The 27,711-nt window shown below is 38.1% G+C and overlaps 1 protein-coding gene across 2 annotated transcripts; it reads right to left on the bottom strand.

The window, feature by feature from the left end:
* Nucleotides 1-524: 524 nt before the first annotated feature.
* Nucleotides 525-26,167, bottom strand: LOC101473973 (solute carrier family 4 member 11). 2 transcript variants are annotated; one of them, XM_024805584.2, is made up of 20 exons: nt 25,378-26,167; nt 18,818-18,868; nt 17,990-18,067; nt 17,588-17,631; nt 17,166-17,385; nt 16,975-17,056; nt 16,760-16,883; nt 11,919-12,128; nt 10,398-10,482; nt 10,193-10,318; nt 9,991-10,104; nt 9,230-9,362; nt 8,882-8,955; nt 7,781-8,051; nt 6,325-6,431; nt 5,626-5,791; nt 5,296-5,469; nt 4,769-4,964; nt 2,605-2,774; nt 525-1,225 (listed from the first exon to the last, which is right to left on the bottom strand). In XM_024805584.2, exons 1-20 carry the CDS (start codon nt 25,436-25,438, stop codon nt 1,159-1,161), a joined length of 2,553 nt encoding a protein of 850 aa, XP_024661352.2. In that variant the 5' UTR covers nt 25,439-26,167; the 3' UTR covers nt 525-1,158. The 2 variants fall into 2 exon arrangements, with proteins under 2 accessions (XP_024661352.2, XP_024661355.2); XM_024805587.2 differs by lacking the exon at nt 25,378-26,167 and adding an exon at nt 22,047-22,246.
* Nucleotides 26,168-27,711: the final 1,544 nt, after the last annotated feature.

The raw sequence follows: 27,711 nt of genomic DNA on the forward strand, positions 1-27,711 counted from the left end.
AAAATAATAATTATAAGTTGTGTTTAAGTAGTAGCAGTTCAAAAATAATCTTTAGTAGTATGTAATTATTGTAAGTAGTGCATAACTGCCAGATAGTTTACAGAAAAGAGGCATGAATTATAATGTAATTTGAATTAGTCTGCAATTTCCAGGTATTTTTGTGGAAATAACAGTTAAAATTTCCTCATTTTATAAAGTAAATATGCATTAGCCTTAGTAGCATGGGCCACATTATGTAGCTAACCTTGTTTTTTTACACATTTATTGTGCACTATACTGGTTCGCATCGCAGATGTTGTAAGTTTCAATTGTTCTTTTATGTTAGGCATAAAAATGTGATAAGGACTACTCTTTCTTTTCTACTTACAAGAGAAAAAACACAGCAGCAAACACTGCAGGGCAAAGGTCCACCAAAGGTCCACAATCATGGAGCCAAGTCAAACTTTTTTTTTTCCTTACACAAACATTTAAAAGGACTATAAGTAAAGTACAAAAAATGATCAATGTGAATGACCAGAGTCCAATAGAATTATGTGGTTTTTATTATTTATATGCAAACCCAAAACTGAACACAACAGAAGTAACAATAAACTATTCATATTACCTGTGAATAATTTAATTTATATGTTTTTATTTGTAGTTCAGTTCTTTGCTTTCTTTTTGTTCTTCTTGTCTTTGGCTTTTCTTCTTTGTTCTTTCTTTTCTTTTTTCACTTTCTTCTGATGATTTTTCATTTGAGGAGGAGGTGGAAGCTTCTCTAGTCCTCATTGTATAATGATTCCTTCTTGTCTCTATAATTGTGAAAAATTACCCCCTTAAAACTATTCTATATGATTTAATTCTATAATACCACTGTGATTTAAGCTAAAAATTGAAATTCCACTTAATTCTAAAGGGATTACACTCATTGTCAAGGGCTACTCGAAACACGTATCTGTGCATGAAAACCCGTGTTAAAGTTAAAGGGTTACATACAACAAATATGCAGTGATTTTCCATAGTAAAGTCAGCTACATTTAAGTTACATTTGCAATGAACAATAAAAAATAAAAGGATGGTTATAAATGATAGCGAAATCTTGCAGTCCAAATAATTTTATTTCATCAGATAATTAATTCCTGGAGAAACTGAATCTTGTCATGAAATTGCTTTAAAGTTTTACATGTATTGTGAATCCAGGATGTCCAGATACTTGGCCTCAATCATTCTTGGAAGCAAGCTCGTCCTGAGAAAAAACACATTAAAAATGCGTGTATTATTTACAAGGAAACAACAAATCTTCAAGTACTTAGGGTAAGAACATCACTTCTTGTGTGTGTGTGTGTGTGTGTGTCAGACAGACAGACAGACGGGGAGAGAGAGAGAGAGATACAAATCAAAAAGCACTGAAATTCAAATTTTGAACTGAAGACCTCACAGCTTCTGTGTGTGTGTGTGTCTGAGTGTGTGTGTGTGTGTGTGTGTGTGTGTGTGTGTGTGTGTGTGTGTGTGTGTGTGTGTGTGTGTGTGTGTGACAGACAGACAGACAGACAGACAGACAGACAGACAGACAGACAGACAGACAGAGAGAGAGAGAGAGAGAAATTAAAAAGCACTGAAATTCAAATTTTGAACTGAAGACCTCACAGTGTGTGTGTGTGTGTGTGTGTGTGTCTTTTACACAAAAAATACATGTGAGTGCACTTGCAACAACTTTTAATATGCAATGTACAGGACTTGCCAGGTAGGCGCCATCCTGTGGACCAAACATGCAATTGAAAGATGTTATTTTCGCCGGTATAACACCTTCAGACACTTTGTACCGCATTGAGCCAGCAGAGGGAGCACCTCTTGTTCAATCCCAGCTGCACAACAGCTGCTCTGCTTCTCTCTGTGTGCTTTGGTGTGTGTGTGTGTGTGTGTGTGTGTGTGTGTGTGTGTGTGTGTGTGTGTGTGTGTGTGTGTGTGTGACAGACAGACAGACAGAGAGAGAGAGAGAGAGAGAGAGAGAGAGAGAGAGAGAAATTAAAAAGCACTGAAATTCAAATTTTGAACTGAAGACCTCACAGTGTCTGTGTGTGTGTGTGTGAGTGTGTGTGTGTGTGTGTGTGTGAGTGTGTGTGTGTGTGTGTGTGTGTGTGACAGACAGACAGACAGACAGAGAGAGAGAGAGAGAGAGAAATTAAAAAGCACTGAAATTCAAATTTTGAACTGAAGACCTCACAGTGTCTGTGTGTGTGTGTGTGTGTGTCTGTGTGTGTGTGTGTGTCTGTTTGTGTGTGTGTGTGTGTGTGTGTGGTGGGGGGTTCAGTGGGAAGAGTGTCTTTCTACACGTAGAATATGATAAAAATAACTGCAGACGCAGCAGTCCCCTTTTTCTTCCTTTTTTTTAATGTGAGAAAGTAAAGGTTTAATGCTACTTTTTCCATGTAAAACATTTAATTTTGTTTTGTTTTGTTTTTAAGAAGGTCGTGTTGTACTGCATTTGTTCTAACACAAACTGGTACTAATTGCAAAAATGGGACCATAAAATTGTGTTTCCTGAGGTGCCAATGAGCTGCAGATAAGGATGCATGCAGATTTTCATGTTCCCACTCTGCCCCCTGTTGGCCTGGGTTATCTCACCTGACAGGGACCAGCAGGATCATCAGCAAGGGGAAAACCATCTTCATGTAGGGCAGAGGATACATCCCGAATGCACACAGAATGATCAGCTGGATTATCTGCAGCCCCGTGAAGTAGTGGACCTTCCTCTGAGGCACACGCTGAATGTAGTGAGTGGGAGGATAGGAGGTCTAGACAGAGACAGAATAAGATATGATTAACTATGTTTTAAGTGAGATTAACTACACTCAACAAAAATATAAACGCAACACCTTTGTTACTGCTCCCATTCCCCATGGGATGGACGTAGAGACCTAAAATTCATTCCAGATACACAATATAACCATCCCTCCCAAACAGTGGTCACAAATCAGTCCAAATGTGTGGTAGTGGGCACATCTGCTATATTGAGATAATCCATCCCACCTCACAGGTGTGCCACATCAGGATGCTGATCTGACATCATGAGTAGTGCACAGGTGTACCTCAGACTGCCCACAACAAAAGGCCACCCTGGAATGTGCAGTTTTGTCTCACAGCAAAATGCCACAGATGCCACAAGCAATGAGGGAGCGTGCAATTGGCATGCTGACAGCAGGAATGTCAACCAGATCTGTCGCCCGTGCATTGAATGTTCATTTCTCAACCATAAGCCGTCTCCACAGGCGTTTCAGAGAATATGGCAGCACATCCAACCGGCCTCACAACCGCAGACCTCGTGTAACCACACCAGCCCAGGACCTCCACATCCAGCAGGTTCACCTCCAAGATCGTCTGAGACCAGCCACCCAGACAGCTGCTGGAACAATTGGTTTGCACAACCAAACAATTTCTGCACAAACTGTCAGAAACCGTCTCAGGGACGCTCAACTGCATGCCCGTCGTCCTCATCGGGGTCTTGACCTGACTCCAGCTCGTCGCCGTAACAGACTTGTGTGGGCAAATGCTCACATTCGATGGCGTCTGGCACGTTGGAGAGGTGTGCGCTTCACGGATGAATCATGGTTCACATTGTTCAGGGCAGATGGCAGCTGAGAATGTCCCAGTTCTTGCATGGCCAGCATACTCACCGGACATGTCACCCATTGAGCATGTTCGGGATGTGCTTGACCGGCGTATACGACAGCGTGTACCAGTTCCCACGAATATCCAACAACCTCGCACAGCCATTGAAGTGGAGTGGACCAACATTCCACAGGCCACAATTGACAATCTGATAGACTCCATGTGACGATGTGTTGCACTGCATGAGGCAAATGGTGGTCACACCAGATACTGACCGGTTCTGGGTCCCCAGACCCCCAATAGCGCAAAAAACTGCACATTCCAGGGTGGCCTTTTGTTGTGGGCAGTCTGAGGTACACCTGTGCACTACTCATGATGTCAGATCAGCATCCTGATGTGGCACACCTGTGAGGTGGGATGGATTATCTCAATATAGCAGATGTGCCCACTACCACACATTTGGACTGATTTGTGACCACTGTTTGGGAGGGATGGTTATATTGTGTATCTGGAATGAATTTTAGGTCTCTACGTCCATCCCATGGGGAATGGGAGCAGTAACAAAGGTGTTGCGTTTATATTTTTGTTGAGTGTATAATACCCCTCTCAAGCCAAGATTTGTATATAACAGCACACCTGTTGCTGCAGTATAAATTACCATTTGAGAAGAAAAGGTATGCTAAATACTCCTGTAAGCTCTGGAATTGTAATGCAACATTTGCATTTTTTTCAGAAGTGCGTTGCTTTATATTTTACTCATTGCTATGCAAAAATGTGCCATGTTATTGTACTATATTTTGTCTATTTAAACCAGACCATGATAAACTCTTATGACAAAAATAACTTTGTTTTCCATTAAAAACAAGTTGTTCTTGTTATGGTGTGCACCAACTTATCATATGAAAGTTCTGTGATATAACAAGAGTGGGACCAGTCATGTGATAACAAGAGATCTTTGTTTCCTTTTCTTTCCCCAGAAGAGTGATTTTTTTTTCTGCTGGATTTTAGTTTCTTCACTCTTCTGCTTTTTATTTGTTAGTTAGTTATTTGTTTTGTTTTTTACACTGCTACTGGTTATCATTTGTAAAGTTCAATCAATACGAAGGAAACAAAGAGACAATAAACTAGAATGAGGAACAGGATCAGTAAACCACACTCTTCTTATCTGCTTCATATCCACCTGTTCCTTTAGCAGGAGGGTCATGCGGTCCACCATTTGATTTCCGTCAAGTGAAGTGGCTGCGATGTAAAGGAAGAGCCCATAGAGCACAGGCTTGGGAATCCACTGCAGAGGAATGGGCAGCATGAACACGGACAGGCCGATCAAGATGTTGGCCACCAGTGAGGTCAGACGTGTTTCCTTCACACTAACGATGCTATTAGGACAAAAAGAGAGGAATGAGTTGTTTGAGCAACCCAGAGCAATCTTTATATCTTTTAATGCATAAGATCAGCTTTTGAATCCAACATGAAAGGATAGAAATTAAATGGATCACTGACGTATTAAACAATTTATGGGCAACTATGCACACTACGTCTGCTGCAGAGATAAGCCAGAGTTTCTTTAAACTACATAACCATTTTGTTATTCTGCTTAGTTTTGAACTGACACTCTGTCACAAAGGTTTCAAACTGAGTGTTAAAAGCATTCATAAAAGCTGGTGCTTTCCGTGCGGTCAGAGCACACCTCGTTTTAACTTTACTCACGTCGTGTAGAGGTGTCCGTTCTCTACTTGCTGTTCTACTTTGGCAAGCTGACGGGCATGCAGAGAGGAATGTGGGAAAGCAGCGTGCATCCATGGCAACCCCAGACAGGACATGAGGATGTTAATGAAGCCTGTCAGCATTAAGTCCCAGTGGAATGCTGTGCCTTTTAGCAACCTGGTATAGATGTTCACACACGTAAGCTTAAAGTGGTTTGTCAGTAAAGGTACAGCATCAATACCAAATACTGTAAAGGTAACATTTAAATCACAGGTTCTGCTGTGTGTCGTTCTTCTCATAGCTTAGAACTCAAACATAAAGTGGGATTCGTACTTGTGTTCCGGCACATGTGTCAGTGAAATGACGATGTTCTGGTCAATAAAGATGAGCAAAGCAAGTAGAAACCCCAGACCAACTGCACTCAGTGCATTCATTCCTGACAGCTTTTCAAATGGAGGGAACTTGAAGATCGGACCATCGTGTACACTGAACACGGGAACTAATAGAAGCAAAACATTTACAGAAAGCTTGTTACAAACATACAATGAAAACAAAAAATAAATAATTGCTTGAACTAACCTTTCTGCTAGTAGCCTCTGTTTTAAAAGCAAAGCTTAAAATCTGTGTCTATCTCTCACACACACAAAATCCCCAGACTGGGTTTAAAGTTCACTTGAAGCAAATGTTTTCCCCTTTCAACAGAGGATTTATGAACAGTGAAAAACATTATGTGCCAGGGTTGTGACTTTAAGCCTCAAGAAGAAGAAGAAAGTGTACATTATTGTACTTTATTGAGCCCCGTGGGGAAATTGCTCTCTGCATTTAACCCATTCACTCAGTGAAGCAGTGGGCAGCCATTGGGCGCCCGGGGAGCAGTGTGTAGGGACGGTACCTTGCTCAGGGGTACCTCAGGGTAGCTGTTAAGGGGAATCGAACCCCCGACCTTCCGATCATGGGGCAACCACGCTACCTACTGAGCTATCCCTGAAGTACTCTTCTATCATTTCTTTCATTTGAAAGATCCATACTCACGCTGTATGTCAATGAAAAGGTAGGAGCCAGTGAAGGAGAGTATCAGCACAGACACAGGCAAAGCACAGTCAGACACCACCTCTCTGATTTTGTCATTCAGGTACGGGCTGTTGGGAAAATAGCAAGAAATATTTCAGCGTTTTGCAACTCGACTTCTACAAGTAGTTTTATAGCACATTTACTGCAGTTACTCTTTGTGTTTGGGAAATAATTCATGTCAAGTGCTGAAAGCTGCCACTGAGGGAAAAAGAACAATGAAGTCCCAGGAGTCAGATATAGAAATGCATGATAACAGAGTCACATATATCTAACTCACGTATTCCAGTAATATTACTGCAGGGTGAAATTCATTGCACATGATTTGTAACCTTGCAATCCAGTCTTGGGATGCACGTTTTGTCCTTGTTTTGTACGTTATGTGAACCTATTTGCAGCAAGCATGAGGGGAAGTGGAAGTAACTATCACAAATCTTCTCATTTGCTTCAGCTTATTTGGGTGAAGGTCATGGGGGCAGCAGTCTAAGCAGAGATGCCCAAACCACTCCCCAGCAACCTCCTCAAGCTCTTCTAGGGACATCCTGGCTGGATGTCTCATAAATTACATGGCTTCTTTTGAATTGGATAAAGGTAACTAGCTAAGTATCTACTACATTATACAACTGCAGTTCCCTTTGTTAATTTAAACCCAGGCTTAAAATCACTACTAGGTAAAAGCAGCAAACAGTCTAGTTACACATAGTGGAGTAAAGCTCCTGATAACTTTAATATTTCCTCTCAGTATTGCACACATAAGTGCTGCACATGAGTAAATGCATTTTCTGTCATTGCTTACAACAGAGTTTAAATTTGTCCTGCAGACTTTTAAAATTCTGAATATAAAATGGACGACAGTTAAAACACAGCTTTCATGTTATTAGTTAAAGAGTAACATTGTTATACTGCAGTACATCCTACTGCTTTAAATACTAAGTGTTAAACATGTGGCAGTCCATTTTATATCTCATACAGCGTCTCTGGTTGTATCACATCATATATCTTTCACATTTGATTGTTCCATCTTTCTATTATTGCAGTTCAGCTGACTAAAATATTCACGACATGACATTTTTATGGCTTCGCTACTCCAGATGGAAAAGAGTCTGCTTTGGGCAGCATTTGAAACAGAGTATTTCCCCTGATGTATTTGGTATGTTTTGAAATATTGTTTTCTCTTGCGTGGAAAGTGTACTGAAGCACAGTTTGCTTTTAATAGGCTCAAATTTCAATGTGGAACTTGTACTTTTAATGTGGTATTTCCACCTGGTGACACTTTATTGTTCTTTTATAAAGATGCGTTCCCAGGAGAAAAAAAACTAGAGTTGCGCCTCTGCTTACTACATATATTTTGATACGATAAAATAAGCTATAAAATGGTTCAGATATCCATAATGTGAAACAACAAGTGAACAAACATTACCTCCTCTTGATGAGGTAGAGTGTATAACCCAGCCACAAAGTCCCCAGCATGAGCAGGAGACAGAGGATGGGTCTTTCTCTTGTGCATAACACCAAAGACTCAGGCAGGAAGATTGACTCTGCATGTCCTGACATCACCCTGGTCTCATTTTGATGCTCCAGTGGGGTGTCTGTCTTGTTTTTTGCACTGTCTAGAATCTCATTAATCTGCTGAAGCACCAGTGTTTTGTTTGTGGTCGTGAGAATGGGCCCGTGGTAATAATGGTGAAAAACTAGAAAGTGGAGTAGAAAGATGGAAGAAGAAGAAGAAGAAAAAAGATATGTCACTAAAGACAAACTAGAAGACAAGATATAGCTGTATGTGATCTTAGTGGAACACATCCCACAGTTGCAGGAACTTATTAAAGTCTGTAGCAGGAAATGTAATATAGACCAGCGGTCTCCAACCTTTTTTGCGCCACGGACCGGTTTATACCCGACAATATTTTCACGGACCGGCCTTTAAGGTGTCGCGGATAAATACAACAAAATAAAACCAGTGCCGGTACCGAAAAAAAGAAGATTTATTCGTAACACATGTAAAAGACCCAGGAAAACCGAGTTAACGATAAAAACGATAACAAAATAACGCTGGAAACCGATAAAAACCCTGAAAACCAGATATTTCACACCTGAGCCTCAACTCTCGCGGCCCGGTACCAAACGACTCACGGACCGGTCCGAGGCCCGGGGGTTGGGGACCGCTGATATAGAGCATCCACACAGTTAGTATTTAACAAATGTAACAGATGATTAACGTAATCACCTTTAAGTCATTCTCTACATATTTACAGTTATTCAAGCATTGCTCAATTTGGAGTCGATTGGCAGAAAATTACAAGAGCCTGAGGCTCAGAAGAACAATTCTTAAGAATCCTAGATATGTTTAGCCATTTTTTCCTGACTTGTTACAGAAACTTAACACAAAAATAATAGTTCACAAAAAAAGTTTTCCTTAATATTATATACTGTATGTCCTCATAGAATACTGCTCTGTTTCTACTATTTGCTTGTTTTTCCTAAAAAGATTTTATTGTGGCAGTCTGACATTAGTTGGACTCACTTTTGATTGTGCCTTTCACCGCATCTCCAACAAATGCAATTGAGATGAACAATGCAATCACTTCTTCTGTTGAGCTGGAAGAAAAGAGAAGCAAGCAGCATGGTGCGATCATTCATGTTGTATCAAAAGTGTGGGTTTTTTCCAAAGCACAGACAAAACATTAACTTCAGTGGAAAATTATGGCTACAATGGCATGAGAGAATGAAAGAAAATTACTGATTAAAGCTGAAAACAACAAGTAATAACAGATTAGCCTTTATCAGTTCACTTCAGTGTTTAGACAAAAGTAGTGGCCTTCTGTCTGTGATATTTAATAGTAACAAATATTGTTTGCGAGCGTGTATTTACCGTTTGAAGAGTTTCATCAGCAGGCTGACATTGAATAAGCCTCCGAGGATGAGGAACAAGCTGTTCCATAAACCGATGCAGGCGTAGAAAGCATCAAAGTCGAGGTCGTAGTCATCACAAATACCCCTGATGACTGCAAATTATACAATAACACACACAAACTCATAAAAGCTTATTAATTTCAAGAGCATTCCACTATTTAAGTGACAACATATTGCTTAGCGAGTTGTTGAAATTAATACCTTCATTTTTAATGGTCAATTCTCAGATCTGACTACTGTTTGTATAAATTATATGCAAGGCAGGTGTTGTATGAAGTAGATTATCAGGAGTCTTTTTTTATATAACAACAGCTGTCTGTGGTGACTGGAGATGGTGTTTAAAAAAAACAAATCCTGAAATAAATTTTAGTCAAACGAGATTGCAAAGGTCTGTAGAGGTTAGTCATAAGTCTCTCTGAGTGGATCCTTGCAAACCAACATTTAAGCCAAAGGATGTGATAATGAGTTACATCGAGTCATTTCAGACTGCATTCATTTCTTTATTGCTGTGGCCCAGTAATGACTTCATTTGATTGCTTATGCTGCCTAATGTTAGCCATCAGGCTTGACTCTGACCTCATTTGCTGCACCTAATCCCACCATGTAAACTTCAAAGCAAACTAATTGTATGACTTATTTGTCATTAAATAAGTGTTACTTATTCAAAAATCTAACTTCTATAGTCTGACATCCAAATCGTAGCAAGCAATGTGAATGTACCGCTTATGAAGATGGCCAGTGGTGCAGTAGTCAGCGGAATGACAAGCGGCGAGCCAGCAAACAAAGCATAGATCACTCCTCCAATGCTCTGGCCAACAATGGTCTTCTGAACATCTTTCAATGAATGAAACAGATACGTATTTTTCATTAAAGCTGTTGAACATACTGTGTGCCAAATTAAGAGTAAAGAAAAATCCCATACCTATTTCTCCTCTTGTGCTTTCATCATTCAGTGAACCAAAGGCAATGGCAGGCAGTAGAATTGCAATGTAGAGGAAAATCGCAGTGGTGGTGTACTTCAAGAGAGAGCGGTCACTTCCAATTATACCTGTTTGAATTATACAAAATGTTACTAAAGCTACACAGTAACAAATCCACAAAACAAATGTGAAGGAAATTGTTATTACCATCTGTGAAGTCTGAGGGGTACAAAGGCAGCCTGCGGCGGAAGTCCTCATAAACACCCTTACCAAATCTGAAGAAATCTGTGCACTGCGAAGAAGGTAGGACATAGTCAGGCCCACTGAAGCTGTGACAATATAATGTGACATAATATAATGCTATTACAACTGAATGCATAATGTATCAGAAATGTGAATGTGATATGCTTTTGAACTAAACCAGAAACATGCAGTCATTTACTGTACAGAAGTCTGAACTATGCTGGTACACTGTGGCCATGATTTATACATCATTAAAAGTACAGGCAGCATAAATGCCATAGACTTTGTTCACGCATGTTGCTTTAGGTATCAGTGAGAAGATGAACACTGGAAAGCTATTCTGAGTAATGTATCTGTCAGTTTGAAGACTTATTAGAAGGGAAAAAACTACCCAGTGGACATAATAATGTGACTTTATCATTACAATAAATATTATAAATACACCAAAAACTACCAGGAGTTTGCACTTATGTGTGAAATGTTTATTTGGCTAGAAGAGGGTTTGGCCTTCGTGTAAAATGACCCTGGATCCTTTACCGTGTGGTGCAGTTGTTTCAACATTCACGGATTATTAAAAATAATCTGAGGATACAAGTGTGGTGTCTCAAATCCAAAACACACACTTAAAAAACAAACAACAACAAGAGAAAAAGTGTATTAAACTAGCTGTTGATAGCATTTGCTTCCATGAAACCAGATTCTTAAATAGACACAGACATTTTGGAAGTAAAACTGGATTTCTTCTCTTCTTATATTCTTGGTGTTTTAGAAAAGACCCTTTTTCTCCTTTAAAAAAAACAATGACGTGAAAGCGATCACAAACATAGACTTCCATTACCAACTTCTGTCACCGAACACAAAAATGTATTTAAAAAAAATTACATTCACATTTGTGCTTTGAATTTATCTTTGTGACTTTTGTATTTAAAAATGATCCAAGTGGAGACATTTCAGAAGGAATTTAGCTGATATACGATATAAAACTGAGGTGCTGGCATCCATAATGTTTATTTTCACATTTTACTATTCTAGGATTGTAGGATAGGCTTGGCAGCAGCAAGCCTATACTTAAATGCTGTTTTGAAAGCAGTCAGAACATCAGGTGTAACCACAACCTGATGTAAACTTAAGTCTTTTACAACCTATTACATGTTTTTTCGCTTAACTGTACTTCGGTGTTTCCTTTCTCCCACCTCGTGCTGAACAAACACATTTCATCTTAATTTAGAAACTGGACTTAATGACATACATGGACGTGCACACGTTCAGCTGACATTTCCATCAAAGACTTGGCTGCTTTTTCAGCCTTTATTGTGCATTCTGGCTCAACTACTTTATATTACTGCAGCACATATGCCTGAATAACAGGGAAACGCGGGGGTGGTCTCCACATCTGAAAACAACCTAACACTCAGTAGAGAAATTTGTTTATGTGACTAGTTAGCTAGATTTACACATATGTTTCTCTTGGTTACTTATTTTTACCTGGAGTGGTTTGCCCCTGCGTGGGTCTGAGTCCTCCACTTCCTCTGTGACCGGTTTATCACTGATTACAGAGAGCTGTTGTCGGTGGTTGACAAGCTCCTGTTTGAACTCCTCTTCGGTCTTTGTCTCCAGAAGCTTCTGTCTGAAGGAAATGCCAGAGAACATTGTTGCAAATGTTCTACCCACCTCAATGGCTGTCTTGGTGCTTTTCTAAAAAACAGAACAACAAAGTTGATGTTATGTCATTCTCTGCATTCTCTGATTCACAGCAAAAAGCCTTCGACAGGATCCAATGGCCATTCTTATTTGAAGTTTTGAAAAGGTTTGGCATTGGAAACAGATTTTTTAAATGGATTCAGTTGATATACTCCAACCCTCAAGCAGAGATTTTAACTAATGGTCTTTTTATCCGCACCATTCAGATTATATCGTGGAACTAGACAGGGGTGCCCCTTGTCACCTCTCTTGTTCACCTTGGCAATTGAGCCTCTTGCGATGGCAATTCAGAATCATAAAAACATATCAGGAATTAAAGTAATGCTGACCACCGTATTGCCCCATATGCAGATGATGTGATCCTGTTCTGCACTAATTTAAACAAATCAATACCATCCATATTAAGTCTCATTAATACATTTAGTACATTTTCGGGTTATAAAATAAACTTTGCTAAATCCGAAATATTATTTTTGAATTAAAATGAACGACAAAATCCTCCAATCAACACTCCCTTTCTGCTATCTGAACATGGGTTTACTATCTGTGTGTGAAATTAACTCCCTCAATTGAAAATATTCTGGTATCCAATTATAATTCCTTAACAACGTCAGTTACTACACTTCTAAATAGATGGATGAAAGTACCTATATCTTTAATTGGTCGTATTAATATACTAAAAATGTCAATTTTGCCAAAATATCTTTACCTTTTTTCAATCAGTACCTCTCTCTCCACCAAACTCTTTTTAGATTTGCAAAAACTATTCCGAAACTTTATTTGGAACAACAGAAGACCAAGACTCAGAATCTCATTACTAAACCTCCCTTATGAAAGAGGGGTTTACAACTTCCAAATTTAAAGTGGTACTTCTGCTCAAATCAGAGCGGCAATGTTTTATTTTGTTAATGAGCAAATTCCAGTGTGGGTTTCTATGGAGTCTACAGAAATCCAAAGTCCCCCGAACTTATATCTTTACTCAGCCGACAGGAAGACACTAAATAAGCAAACTAAGAACCCCTTTTTAAAAAACACTATAACGATCTGGTTTGAAACACATAACTACTTGGGAGAAATGTTACAACTGTCTAGGTTTACTCCCATATTTGGAAATAACTATCATGGCTGTGTGTAGGCAGGCAGGAAGAGAGGACCCAAAATGCAGGACTCAAGGAGGAAGAAGAAACTCAAAATACACAGCTTTATTGCTGGGATGAAGCAGAACAGAAAAACACTAACTAAACTAGGAGTACCGAATAACTAGACAGGTTGGCAGGCTGGCAAAAAGAACACACAGAGGGAGTGAGGGCAGAAGACGTTAACGACGCGACACCGAGTAGGGGAAGACACAGACACTAAATACAAGAGGTGAACAGAGCGAAGAGGAAACAGCTGGGAGACACGGCTGACGCTGATTACACTGACGAGACAGGGAGAGCACAAAGCTGAACGCACTGACATAAGGCACAGACCTACAAAATAAAACAGGAAGCACACGACAGACAGAGACACAGACGCAGACTCGTAAGCAGGCCTACCGAATATAACACATAGAACTCAAACATCATCATCATCAACAATACACAAGAGAAACAAAAGGTTCATTCAAAAATAGACCAGAACTCAGAATGCTGGGTCAATACTGACCCAGAGCCGTGACAATAACAGCTTTCCTCCTGGTAGCGCGGATGCAGGCTTTAAATTTTGGTTCGATCAACGTATAAGAAAAGTGTCTGATATATTTAGGAATAATACTCTTATGTCTTTTGAACAACTTAGAAGTACTTTTTCTATTCCTGTCAAACATTTTTTTACATTTCTTCAATTAAGAAATTTTATCTTAACCACACAAGGTAACAGCTTAGAAATCCCCACCTCCTCCTCTCTAGAGAGCACAGTTATAAAGCATCTAAATGGGAGAGGCCGAGTTTCTGCATTGTACAAATTATTTATGGAAAATTCCATCAACACAGTCTATTTTAGAGGCAAATGGATATATCTGATGATGAGTGGTATAAATCATGCTCCTTGGCCCAGAGTCAAACAATTAATGTGCAATCTAAACTACTTCAATATAAATGGTTAACAAGACAATATCTTACTCCGTCAAAAATGCATCATTTTAACTGAAACATCCCAGACTCCTGTATTAAGTGTGGAGTGGACAGGCACTTTATTTCACTGTATATGGGAGCATCCACATGTGAAAATCTTTTGGGAAAAGGTAATAAATCTGTTGAGTCAAATCACTGGTGACGTGATTCCACTTCATCCTAAAATATGTATTTTAAATATATACCCAAACAACAGAGCTCTGTTAACGACTGGACTTTTGGAATCCAAGCGCTGTGTTGCTATGTGTTGGAAAAATCAAAAAGTATGTGGACTATCTCAGTGGCTTAATGGACTGACATCTATACTATCTATGGAGAAAATAACTTATGCATTAAGAAATAAACTGGACAGGTTTTGGGCGATATGGTCTAAATTCTACAACTTTTTTGGAGAACTGCAGCGTGCACACTGTGGACTTAACGGCCTGAAGCACTAACTTGATTTGTATATCTGCTCTTCCCTTCTGTTATGGTTTGCTTTGTTTTTGTTTCTATTACTATGTTGTTTTTGTTGTTGTTGTGGGTTTTTTTTTTTATTTACTTATTTTGTTTTTATTTTTTATGTCCACGGTGTATCATGTAAAACCAGTTAAAACCAATAAATAAATGTTAAAACAAAACAAAACAAAAACAACAAAGTTTGGCTTTGTTAGTTTCTGTCAATTTAAATGATAATTTAGGTGATGTTATTATGTTGTGTTATTATGTTAATTATCACATGTGATTTTTGCATTTAATAATATGGCTAAAACACTGAAATACTTAGTAGGGCTTCTTTTAAATTTGACTTGTGAGGATAATGTATTACACATGTTTTAAATATTCAGTGTCATTTTTGTTTAGTGTTTCAGAAACAGTGGGATTAGGGGACAAATGAGTGTGGTTATTAGGGCCCTCCCTGAGCTTGGTTCTGCTGGAGGTTTCTTACAGTTAATAACTCTTTGGATAAATTATGACAACCTCAATCAGGATTTTTATTCATCTTTAGCATGAAAAAAGTTCATTTTTTAAAAACATGTACACAGTTTGTTACATGTCCACTTCGGTGGACAACATACAGTTTGACTTATGACTTTGGTATGAAGTGCCAATATACACTGACACAAGTACAAGAAATACAAATGCTTTGAATGGCTGTCCACTGTAGTGACCACTATGTGTTAAAAGGGAGCTTTTCCTTCCAACTGTTGCCAAATCGCTTGCTCATACAGGGTCATGTGATTGTTGGGGTTTTCTCTATTGTAGGGTCTACCTTATAGTATAAAGCACCTTGGGTGACTATTGTTGTGATTTGGCGCTATATAAATAAAATAGATTTTTATTGTCACTGTTACAAGAACAATGAAACACAGTTTGACATCTCTCCATTAGAAGCATGTCGTTTTTATTTTTACATTAAAAGTCCTTTAAAATTGAATTGAATTGTGTTGTTTATTCACTTGACTCTTTTTTGGTCTGTAATAAGTCAGGAAAAGTGAAGAGTTAAGTTAAACGTCATGGAAAGCCAGTGAATACTGACCAAAAAAGTAATCAATAAACAGACTGTCAAAATAAATAATCGATTATTATTATAAATGTGGACTTAGCTGATTTATGTCAAAGCCTGAATATTTAGTTAATACCAAACACAAAGTTCCTCAAATGGCCTTTTGAGGTTGGCAAAAAAAATTAAAGTTAATTCTTAAGTTAAGAATGAAAATGATACAAGAGTAAATTTTATATTTGTTTTATTAGGGGTGTGGCCTCTTTGAGTGACAGGCAAATGTCCACAACTGTAGCTGTCACTTCCCAGATGTTCTAGGCATAACATCAACTGATTCATGTTGATGAACTGGACCTCTCAAATTGGGCCTCCTGAGCTGTTTATTGGGCATAACTAGCACGTGTCTGTGTCTGTGTGCTGCACTGATGGAGTGAAAGTATGGATGAACTTTAGCAATCAAGCTTGCCGGGCAAAATCTCTAGCCACGTGTTTAGGAAGTTTTTGAATTTTGAAGCATTATCTACTATATTACCTAAAAACTTCATGTATAGGATCACAAGTCAAATCTAATAAATACCATTTACCAAAATCCCTCCTGAAATTATACTATGTTACAAATTCTCTTTTCAGTTTCATCTTAGAATTGAGACATATAACTCATCCAAATATGGTATATTGTCTCTCTGTCTCTGTGTTAACCCTGCGTCACACTGCCAACCTATCCAGGGTGTACCCTGCCTCTCGCCTTATGGTAGCTGGGATAGGCTCCAGCTCCACTGCAACCCTGATAGGATAAGATAAGAGGATGGACAGAGGCCAAAACGACAAACTCAAGGCTTCCAAACAGCAGCCCGTAAGCCAATATGTGACGTAACAGTGGCTACATCAGGCTTTTACATGCAGTCTATGCAACTGAATATTATGGCCAGTCATCAGCAAACAGTAATTGCTTGCAACAAGTAAGCTATCGACAAATTAAGAAAAAATTAAGATGATATTCAGAAGATGAGTGGAGAATTTGACCTTACTGTTCTAGGTGGAGCGAGGATAAGGACGACGTAGCGAGCTTCACAACAGTTGACACCCCAGTTTTGTGGCCTCTCCAGGCGGGTGATGCAGACATGACGTCTCTGCAGATTCCTCACATTCGAGCTGAATTCAAAGAAAGTTATTATTTGAAATCAGTTAACCAAGAAGAGACATGAACTAAACCTCAGACAGCTTTAACAGGAGATGAACTCACAGAATACAAAGCCAGGACTGCTGGTAATGAATGCCAGTAGAAGTTGCCGTCACACCCTGAATGGTTTCTGACAGAAGATGAACTGTGGAAGCATAATCCAATAAACAGCAAAATCAGACTAAATGCTCATTTTCTAGTTGCCTTTAATGTAATCAAGTGATTTAGACTTCTTTGGTAACATGCTCGTTCACCATTGATCTCTTTCCTTCCTGCGTCTGTGAACAGTGAGTTCATGATCTCATCCACATCCCAACTCTCACGGCCTTCGACCACAACATGAGTTAACATTCGCCTTAGCACCTCATCCAGAGTGGCAGCTTTTTCATCCAGAAGGATGCTTGCCTGGGCCAGAAAGCCGTCCAGGTCTCTGTGGGCGCGGACTTCCTCCTCAAAGTTCATGGGCTTAACATACTGGTGGGAAGCAAGAACATTTAAATCATGGATGCAAATGAATGAAATGAGGGTATCGTTTTCTGCCTGCTGTAAGTTGCTGATGCTGTCTCAGTTACATTAAAGAAAATATTTTAATTTGCTTTTGCTGCTGCAGTGTGGTTTAGATAAGAAAAAAGTAAGTAATGGTATAAAAAAATTCATACAAAAAAGTAAATCTTACTTTTCTTGTTGTGTTTAAAAGCCCAAGTCCAGGTCCTTCAGGATCTTCAGCAAAAGAAACACAAAACATTACGTTTATATGCAAAGACTGTCTTAGTATCACCAAACTGTTGCTCTAATACAGTCTTTTCTTTCATATTTCTAAAGGTTTCCTTCCTTCACTCCGGATTTTTCAACAATGTTTTTTTATTTGAATCAAAGCTGCCACACATGATTTGATAATGGTAGAGGCTGGAGTCAAATGTGATTTCAAATCCTAGACAAGTAAACAAGACAAGACTAAATAATTCCATCTGCTGTGTTACTGTAGTATCTTTACATTACAATGCAAAGTGCTGTGATTTGGCGCTATGTAAATAAAATCGAATTGAACAGAATGAAGGCAAATTTCAAAAAGGCAGACCTGAAGGACTAATCTGGATCTCATTGTCATAAATGTGGTCCTTGTTGGTGGTAGGTGAATCCTCTCCATCCCTCAGTTCTGAGTGCAACAAAGTCCCAGAGTACATACATTACATATAACTGAGGAGTTATATCTCATAAACAGCATAATCCAATAATATCCAGTAAATAAATTTTCACTGTAAAATTGTTTGACTTGTAAAGGTCATCATACAACCGTGTTTATTAAGATAAATCACACTAAGATAAAACCTCTTCTTTGCATCAAGGTTAAGATGCTATGCTAGCCACATTAACAATGCCTCCAGTAAGGGAGAATTTATCTTGCCCTCCCACCAGTCTACCATCTGTTGACGAGAGGGAGAGAGAGACTGCCAATAATAAAAAAAACCCTTAAACCAGACATGCAGCAATATAACAACAGCAGCCTCTCGTAAAGTCCTTCATTGTATAGAAGATAAATATGGCTTCTCAGTTGCTAGTTTTATGGGGGAAGAAAAAATGGCCTCAGAATTAGACAATTAACCCTTCACGGGCAAAGCTTTGAGCTATGATTATTCACTCTTCCCATCATTGACTCAGAGATCATCTGTCTTGTTTTTTATTCATTAATTAACACACAGCGAACAGACTGGCTGTGCCCACCAGCATGTGAAATGGGTCATCAGTGAGCAGAGAGAAGAACAGACATCTGCATAAATAATAGTGATACAATAAATTTAGACGCGTACGATCCCCACCGTCCTGAGGGAAAAATCATCTTTGTTACTGTGCAGATCACTTGAACTTCATAAAAGAGCAAAAGTCTGCTGTAAAAAGCAATACGCACCCATCTCTTGGAAAAAGTAGCCATTGTTAGGCCTCTCTGTGGGTGGAGCCGCTGTGGATGGAAGGAACAAATATGATGTTTACAAAATGTCCTGCTCAGCTTCAAGCGCAGTCTTTTATATTAAAGATTTTCATCACTGTTTGTACTGTCTGCCATTCAGTTCTTTAGGTGCAGTATGGAAAAGTTAGAATCACATCGCTATAAGCACAGAATAAACTATTTTGAATCACTAATATTTTTTCAGATAATGAAGTTTATGTAAGTGCACAATAACTGCAGTGTTAATATATCATGTTAGTGTTAATATGTTTCTTTTTTACACATCAAGCACATTTTTCAGAAGCTGCTACTGGCTAACATAAATTGTTGTTAATAGAACCTCTAAGGATATCAACTTTCTTCAGTCAAAACTACAACCATGTCTGAAACCACAACATCTTCAATGATAATAAAGGAAAGTCTTTATAATTGTTTTGAGTGACATGTTTGACACAGCTAACATGGTAACTGTGTGAAACTGGACTCAAACATGCAAAAACAGTGGCTTTTCACCAGAGCAACAATCAGTTTCACTTTCATTTCAGGATGCATCTCAAGATTTCATCTTTTCTTTTCTGTGCACATGCTTGTGCATTCTGTATACACATTTTACAAATTCCTATAACAAAGCGAGCACACACGTCTAAGCACAATTACTTCCAGATTTACCAAAATAATGTGATGCTGTTATGAAAATTAAGGAGCTTATGTCAAGTTATGGTAATGCTGTGGAGAGAGAGGGAAAAAAAGACAAGAACCTGGGAATCTTAAAAGAGACCTGTGAAGTCTCGGTTACAGAACAAATCTAGTGCCAGCTGTGTCTGATGTTTGTATTGGCGGTCATGTATCTGTGAGACACGGCTGCAGCTGTACAGATGAGTTTTCATTGCCTGAAGCACTGTTTGGCTCTAGGGGCTTGCGAGCAAGGCTATATCTCAAAGCAGATTAGATAGAACATTCCCAGGCCTCCTCCTCTTCACAGGAGTCCACACAGACTACACAGCCGTCTGTGCCAGGACAGTGTGTGGATGTGACCTCTGAAACTGCCTCATGAAAACATGAATGTCAGGTTTATTGTAAATATGCTCAACTATTCCTTATCAATATTGTGAACAAAAGGAGTAATGGCATCACTTTCCGATTAGTCCCTACTGAAAGCTGAGGTGAGGACATAAATGACATTTGGGGAAGAAAAAATTAAGGAAAAAATGGCTGAATTGTCAGTGACAGAAATGCTTGTCTATTATTGCTTCTTGCTTATCATCTATTATGGCTAGCGGCCCCCACAAAAAATGACCATTATGCCTTATAAGCAGGATATCACTGCCATCAGGATAGTAGTATGCTGGTGTTGGCATTTGGCTCAAAATAAAATTGTGTTTAAGTACAATTAAGAGTGCTAATGCAGCTTGTTTGGTATCCTTGTATCAATCGCTGGTTTATCTGAATTTTTTCAGTATTTTTTTCTCGCTATGTTTGAATCTAAAATTGTATTTTACAGTTTTTGAAGTCTGACGTGCCAAATCACCCCTCTGTTGTTGCACATCGTTTGCTATCTGTTATTGGTCTATCTCATGAACCAAATCTGTAAGTCTTAAAGCATAACATATGATTTATTCTTACAGACAGCCACACTGCCATCTGTAGACTTCAAGCAGGCTACGTCCTTGTGAAAAAGGAAACAGGAGAATCCTTGTTGGGTCTCTGGAAACAAGTATGCTGAGCTGCAAATCTGAGAACTCTGTGCTGAACTGCACAAGGTCAAACTATGAAAGCAGAAGGACCATGGTGTTCACATGTAAGGACTTATAATAGCTTGTCTATCAAATAAGAAGGTCAGCTAATGATATCCTCCTATGCACCACTCAATAAAATACACTGAATTACTACACCTGCTGCTAAAGCAAAATCTTATCGAGACTTAATTTGACCATGGTGGATGCACGCTCCTGTACCATGAACAGTGTGTACACTGTGGTTCACAATGCAGACATATGCTTTGTTATAATATAAATAACAGGAAGGAGGAACTAGCGCTCATTCCACATCAACACCTCAAAGGGTACGGATAAAGATATTAGGTTATCTTTATCGGTTTGTATATCCAGCACAGTGAATGTGCTGGATATACAAACATTAGAAACCAACAGTACAGTTACAGTTACATAATTTATACCAACCTGAGTATCTGACTGAAAGGAGGTTTTGCTCACTTCAAAAGAATTTATTTGCCATGTGGTACTAATCTTAAAAGAGCAAATTGATTCATTACAAGAAGGTTCTGCTGAATTATAGAAAACCTGGAAGCCTTTAGGTAATAATCTAAAGTCGAGCATCAGGGGTGTTATTGAGGTTGGTAGATTTTCTGACATTGAAATTATCACCAACGACAACCACAGAACGAAGAGCTGAGAATGGAAAACCTTGAGATTTGCCAGATTAGAACATTAGACATTTTTCTACCAGATAATCTTCTTAATCCTTGACCTGAGAAAATTCAAGCAGGAATTAACATATTAATGGCAATGATGAAAGTAAGTTCCAGGTCACAAAGAGAATTGTCCCATTTTAGATATTGGTACCTTTAATGTTAGACATATTTTGGCTTGTAATAAACACTTACTAATTAATAATAATCACTAATAATCAGATCAGCCAGTGGAACTGTGTTACCATTAACATGAGCCCATACACTTCAGTAGATTTCTTTTCAAATGTTTTATATAGCACCCGTTTTCAATAATAGTCATCTTAGGGCACTGGATGATGTACAGACTCTGCAAGATTAGAGAGGAAAACTATTTTGTAAAGAAAAGCCAAATTTCACTAAGAAAAAATATAGAACTTGGATAATTTTCTTGAACTGTTCCTGGTGCCACAACAGAGTTAAAACTGGTGCTGGAAATATTTTTGCAGGTCTGTTATTAAAGCACTGCATGGCAGATGAGTGTATCATTTATTGCCATACTGTAAATATTGACCCATGTGCTTTGCTTTTCACTTTCTGGGCAATGAAAGCATCTTTCTCCTATTCTGTAGTTTTACTGTTAACAACAAGAAGACATTAAAAATGTAACCACAAGTGAAAAGAATCAGGAAAGAAACATTCACACATACACTCTAAAACGGCTTCCTCCACATGTTTGACACATTTCACTTCCTCACCTCACTCCACTCCTGTAAAACTTACCAGAGGGCACAAAAGTAAGGACCTTTTTGTCTTCCATGTTTCTCCAGGGGTTTTTTAAATTTTAGGTCATTTGTTTTCCAAAGCTCAACCCATAATCTTTTATCTTTGCTCTGCTCGTCAGCATTTACTAATCATCCTCCACGTCTTTTATACACACGCCCATACATACATACTGATGTAACGTTACCTCCCTGCACCTCCTCTGGGAGCACACGAGTTTGGAAGAGGGAGAGAGAGGGCAGAAAGGGAAAGCATGAGGGGGAGAGAGGTGCTTGTTTCTGCTGGGTCCTTGTGCCTATGAAATGGACTATATTCCAAGTAACTTTTAAAAAGGCAATTTTAGGGTTTTGGTATGTTATTTTCATAGGTAACTCTTTCAGCATCGTGATGTAAGCTTTAAAAGGTTAAATCATTCAAACCAATAAACAATTCAAAAGTCATCAAATAGCATGTCTCTTTTTGTAAATGTCATATAAATACAAAAAAACAATGGGAATATTTAGATTGTACACAAACCGGTTCTGACAGATCAGTCAAGGAAAAAGTGAACAAATGTTCGTTATAAGAGGCTGAAACATTTAAAGAGACCAGTAAAATATAAATATCGCATTTGCAGCCGAGGTAATGAAATACATGTCCTGTACATCTGTTATTGAACGTCATAGACTCAGTAGAAATTCAAATTCCCATTGTTTAACAACAGGACACTGTTTTATTCCTCACTGGCATACCGTATTTCTTTCCACAACACCTGCTCAAATTATTCCTTATAATCTGATGCACATCCAAGAACATGAAGACACTAAAAAAGATAACCCGTGTTAAAACTATTGATCCATAACATTAAAAATATGCTCAAGATTCTTTAGTTACACTATAAGAATCACTTTCATTATTTTAATGTAGATTCTGAGGGGAAAGTTTACTTGTTTACCCTTTATTCTGGATCTACATCTTTATTTTAATTATCTATATGCACATACTGCTGGGAAATGCTACAAGCAGACCTGGCAAAAGCTGTGAAAAAGAACCGTTTTAAGGTTTAAGTAACCATATTATAAACTTACGATATAAAATAACAGTACAGTATATTATATATTATTACAGTATAAAATAACTCAACTTATGATGTTTATTCTCACAGATAGATGTGGCAGTTATTTAAAAGCGTGTCTTGCATGCTGGTTATGAAATGAAGATACTCAATGACAGTTTAGAAATAAAATCGAATGATGCAAAAGTAGTGTCTTGACACCAAAAGATATAATTCTGTAATTAACTTAATATTTGAAAATATAAAATAGAATAGAATACCTTTGTCTGACATTGTACAGATGCAGAATTTGGAATAATAAGAGTGAATATTTAGTTAATATTTATAAGTTGCACTTATAGTATGTATTTGCAATGAACGTTTCCAAAATCATAAATAACGTTTATATTGAGATGTATATTTTGTAATGAGCTGTATATAAGATTCGATGTTTTCTGAGAATATCTAATATCTATCACTTGTTTGTTGTGTTCTTGGTTGAATTTGGCTTCAGACTAATGTTCAGTTTAGGAAGAAGAAGTGATTCCCTCATTTGCCTTGAGATGGCAGCAGAGTCTGGTGTTAAAGCAGCATGGCAGCAACAAGGCTGGGAGGGGATTTCATAGCAAACTGAATTCTGCATGTTGTAAAGGACTGAGACTCTCAGAAGTGGCTAAAAGAGGGTACTCCTCATTCATTCTCAAGTGTTAATGTCTAACCTGACCACTAAAGTCATACTGTTGCTTTTTACAAGCTATTTTGCAACTACTTACAAACTACCTTTAATTAATTTGAATTTCTATGTGGAAATAAATGATTATTGTTTGCTTGTTGTTGTTTTTTTATTAAGCTCAAAGGCCTGAAACCTTGATCATAAGTAGATGTTTAATCTTTTATTGTGTTCTGCGCTGGTTGAACTTTGAACTGTGCTGCACTATGTTGTTCATTTGCAGCACCATGAATCTGCCTCTGTAGTGTGAGTATTAAACAAGGGTTCTAAATAAAATTGCCTTGCCTTTAACAATCAGTTGTCAATTATCTATATCAGTTATGCACTGAATAAACTTTTCACGCATGCCATATTTGCAAAATAAAATCTGCAAAATAAAGTGATATTATTGAGATTTTACCAATTCAAATAAGCATCACATCAGAACACAGAGAAAAAAAATCCTTATTTCCAGTTCATAAGGTCTACTCAGAAGACTCTTTGCATCTTACCTAAATAACTGATCCTCAACACTTTACACTTCTGCTCAAGGAAGAAAGATCTGCATAGTGGACCTTTCATCACCACATTAACAGTCACTAACACAGCACCCAGGAAAGCAATGAAATACTGCATTAATAAACTAATGTTCTGTGGTCAAGGGGTTCACCGCAAGTAAACGAGCTTGGCTTACTCTAGTGTGAACCATTAATCAAACCCCACAAGCACCCTGAGGGAAATAACTGTGGGGAAACATACAAATACAAACACATAAGCATTGTTCAACGAGAAACACAGTGTTTATAACAGAAATAAGCACAATGCTTCATCATGATAAACCTTTGAACAGAAATGCCTGTTGTGAACAGCAGTTCCAGCAGGTTCATAATTCAGTACTGGATGGCCTATGAGAGACAATATTTTGCTGACTTAAAGCTATAAATGTATAACTGAAGGCATGAAAGTAGCAGCAATAGTCAAACATTAAATATAGACTCACATGTGGACACACATGTGGAGTGTGTTTATGCATATTAAACTGTGTTGGAAAACTTCCTTCGTGCTGATTCTGTAACACCTACCACACGTATGAAGTACTATTTGCAGTCTCTTGTTGTATTGTTCCTGTTGACCTTTAATCAATACTTGTGGTTTTAAAGATAAAAATGTGTTATTATCACATGCTTATTGTCACCATTGACATAACAAAGTCATACAAACATTTACATATTTACAATAATGAGAGTCTGGAACCAAAAAACCGTCATCCTTCCAAACAGGCAAAATGAATAAGTGGTGTTTCATCACATACTCTGATTTTATTTTCTGCTAAATGTTAGGTAGAAATAATATTTCTAAATAAGTGGATTCTGTTTAAAATGTTGGGTATGCTAAATTCAAGATTTCTCACTGATCAAATTATAATGACAGCCAGAATATAGTATCTGCTAAGGTTAAATTATTATGCGTGAAAATAAAAAAGTTTACCAAGTATGTCCCATCATCTGGTGCTCCAGAAGCAAAGAGTACTAGTAGTAGTACTAAACACACATAAAACTCTGATCCACATACAGTCTGATGATCATTACCATCTGCAAACTGATTCACGATGACTCCTGACGTCTCCCGTTCTTCCTTTTTGCTCTTCATTTAGTTCTTGTGATGCAGGAAAAGGTAATGATATTGCAAAGAAAACTTAAGGAGAACTGGAAGATGTTGCTGTTTTTTTAAGAGCTGCAGCTTGAATGGTCTTGCAAGCAGGTCCACAGGTAGAAGAGAGTTGGGTCACTACACATAGCACCTTAATGCCCTCTCTGCCAATCAGAGACGAGTTGGTTCTAAGTGCATAAAATCATGTGGAAGGTGGAATATTTAATGAAACTACTTTTAACGCAAACTGGGACTCTTTGCCATCTTAACATGACTGCTTTGTAAAAGTTTTACTGCTGTTAAACAGTGACTTCAAACTATTTTTTCCCCAGTGAAGTGTTTATATGTATGATTCACTACAACATCACAGGCATTCAAACCAAGGATTTCTACTTCTGCATTCATTAGCACTATTTAAAGGTTGCTATTATTGTAGATATTGGCATGTGTTAGTTCATGTTTTTATATTCATAATCTTTGTAATCCAAGAAAAAAGTTATTGCATATGTTAAGTATACATATAAATTCCGTATAAATTATTTTGTGCCAAATGCTACTCACTGTTGTGAACTAATTAAAGCAGTTACTAGGGAAATAGTTTCCGTAGCCCATATTATCCAAATTCAGAGTAGTGTATGTCTAGTCTAGCCCAAGTTTTCAGCAGCTCTTCGTGGCCACACTTTGGGAGCTGTTTAAGCAAGCAGTGGAGACGGACAAGGCACAATAATCCAAAGTTGCAAACAAAAGGACCAAATGAGCAAATATCCTTGACTTCACCTCTTACAAGCTCTTCTCCTAAACCAATGGAGCTAAATTTAGTGCAATCATCTACCGTCATGTGTAATTTGTAACTTATTGTGTGAGCTTCTTCAAACAAACCTCAGATCCATAAAACAGAGTACTAACTACATTTTTTCCACATTATCTTAATTTTTCAAGTCTTTTTCTTACCTCCTCTGTGTGGGGGACAAACGTTTAAGCAAATGAAGAGGACACTTAAAAAAATCTCTTCCAAAGTTGCTTGAACTTGCTAACACTATTCAAATTGCTTCAGGAAAGCATTTTCACAGCAAGTTATCCAATTACTTGCCTGCTGTTCATGGCTGAGTCTACATTACAAATTATCCAGAATGATTTGATTGCAGCAGAATAGTGCTATTTACATCAAAACTGCCTGAATAAAAAAAAAAACAACAAAAAAGTTCAAGGAAGTCTAAAGTGCATGTCTGCCAACATGCATACATACATGTACAAACTGTAAAATGAAAAAAATGACCTTTTCTTATGTAGAAATATTTTAGAAATACAATTGTAGTAGCAATAAAGCCAGGTGTCTGTCACAGTTCGGCTGTGTGGCAGGCAGGAGAAGGACCCAAACGCAAACTCACAGAGTCAAAAGTTAAACTCAAAAAACACAGCTTTATTGCTGGCGTGGAGTGGGACACGAAAAACAATACAAAATAAACTAAACTGGGAAAAACTAAAGCACAAGGAGCCACAGGGAAAAATCACACAGCTATGATGGAGGACGCAACACTGACAAAGAGAAACATGGGGCTTAAATACACTGAGGGATAACGAGGGGGAATGAGCCACAGGAGGAGAGCACAGCTGAGAGTAATTAAGCAGGACGAGGCAAGGGAAGCAAAACTAGAAACATTAACATAGAACAGACTGTGAAAGTAAAACAGGAAACACACTGACGGAACTCAAGACATGTGGACTTAACAGACTGGGGGAGACAGAACATAGGGATCTGAAACATGGAACAGAAAGGCACAGTAGATCAACATGAACATAACGCCACAGGGGAAGAGTAAAACTGAACACGATGAACACAGAAACACCAGACCTCTTCACAATAAAACAGGAAACATAATGAGACGTAGACATGACAACCCAAACTTCACAATGTAAGACACAGACATGAAACACATGAAAAGCAGGGGAGATTTACCATAGTTGGAAACACGAGGGGGAAATAATAAGAACTAGAAACACTTAAGCATGATAACAAATGAACTTAGGAACCTGAAGGGCTTACATAAGCTAAAACATCAAAATGAACTAAAACTCAAAACACTGGGTCATAAGACCCAGGATCGTGACAGTGTCACAACTTAGTCTGAGTCTGACTGGTACTTATAGCACTGTTGGTCTTTAACTGAGCACACACATTCATACAGCACTATTTTCTATGCTTTTAAGCATTTTCTAACTGTCAGGAAAACACAATGTCTTCATCATCCTTTATTCATCACTATCTTGCTCAA

Source organism: Maylandia zebra, linkage group LG2 (assembly GCF_041146795.1).
Source record: "Maylandia zebra isolate NMK-2024a linkage group LG2, Mzebra_GT3a, whole genome shotgun sequence".
NCBI classification, from domain to species: Eukaryota; Metazoa; Chordata; class Actinopteri; order Cichliformes; family Cichlidae; genus Maylandia; species Maylandia zebra.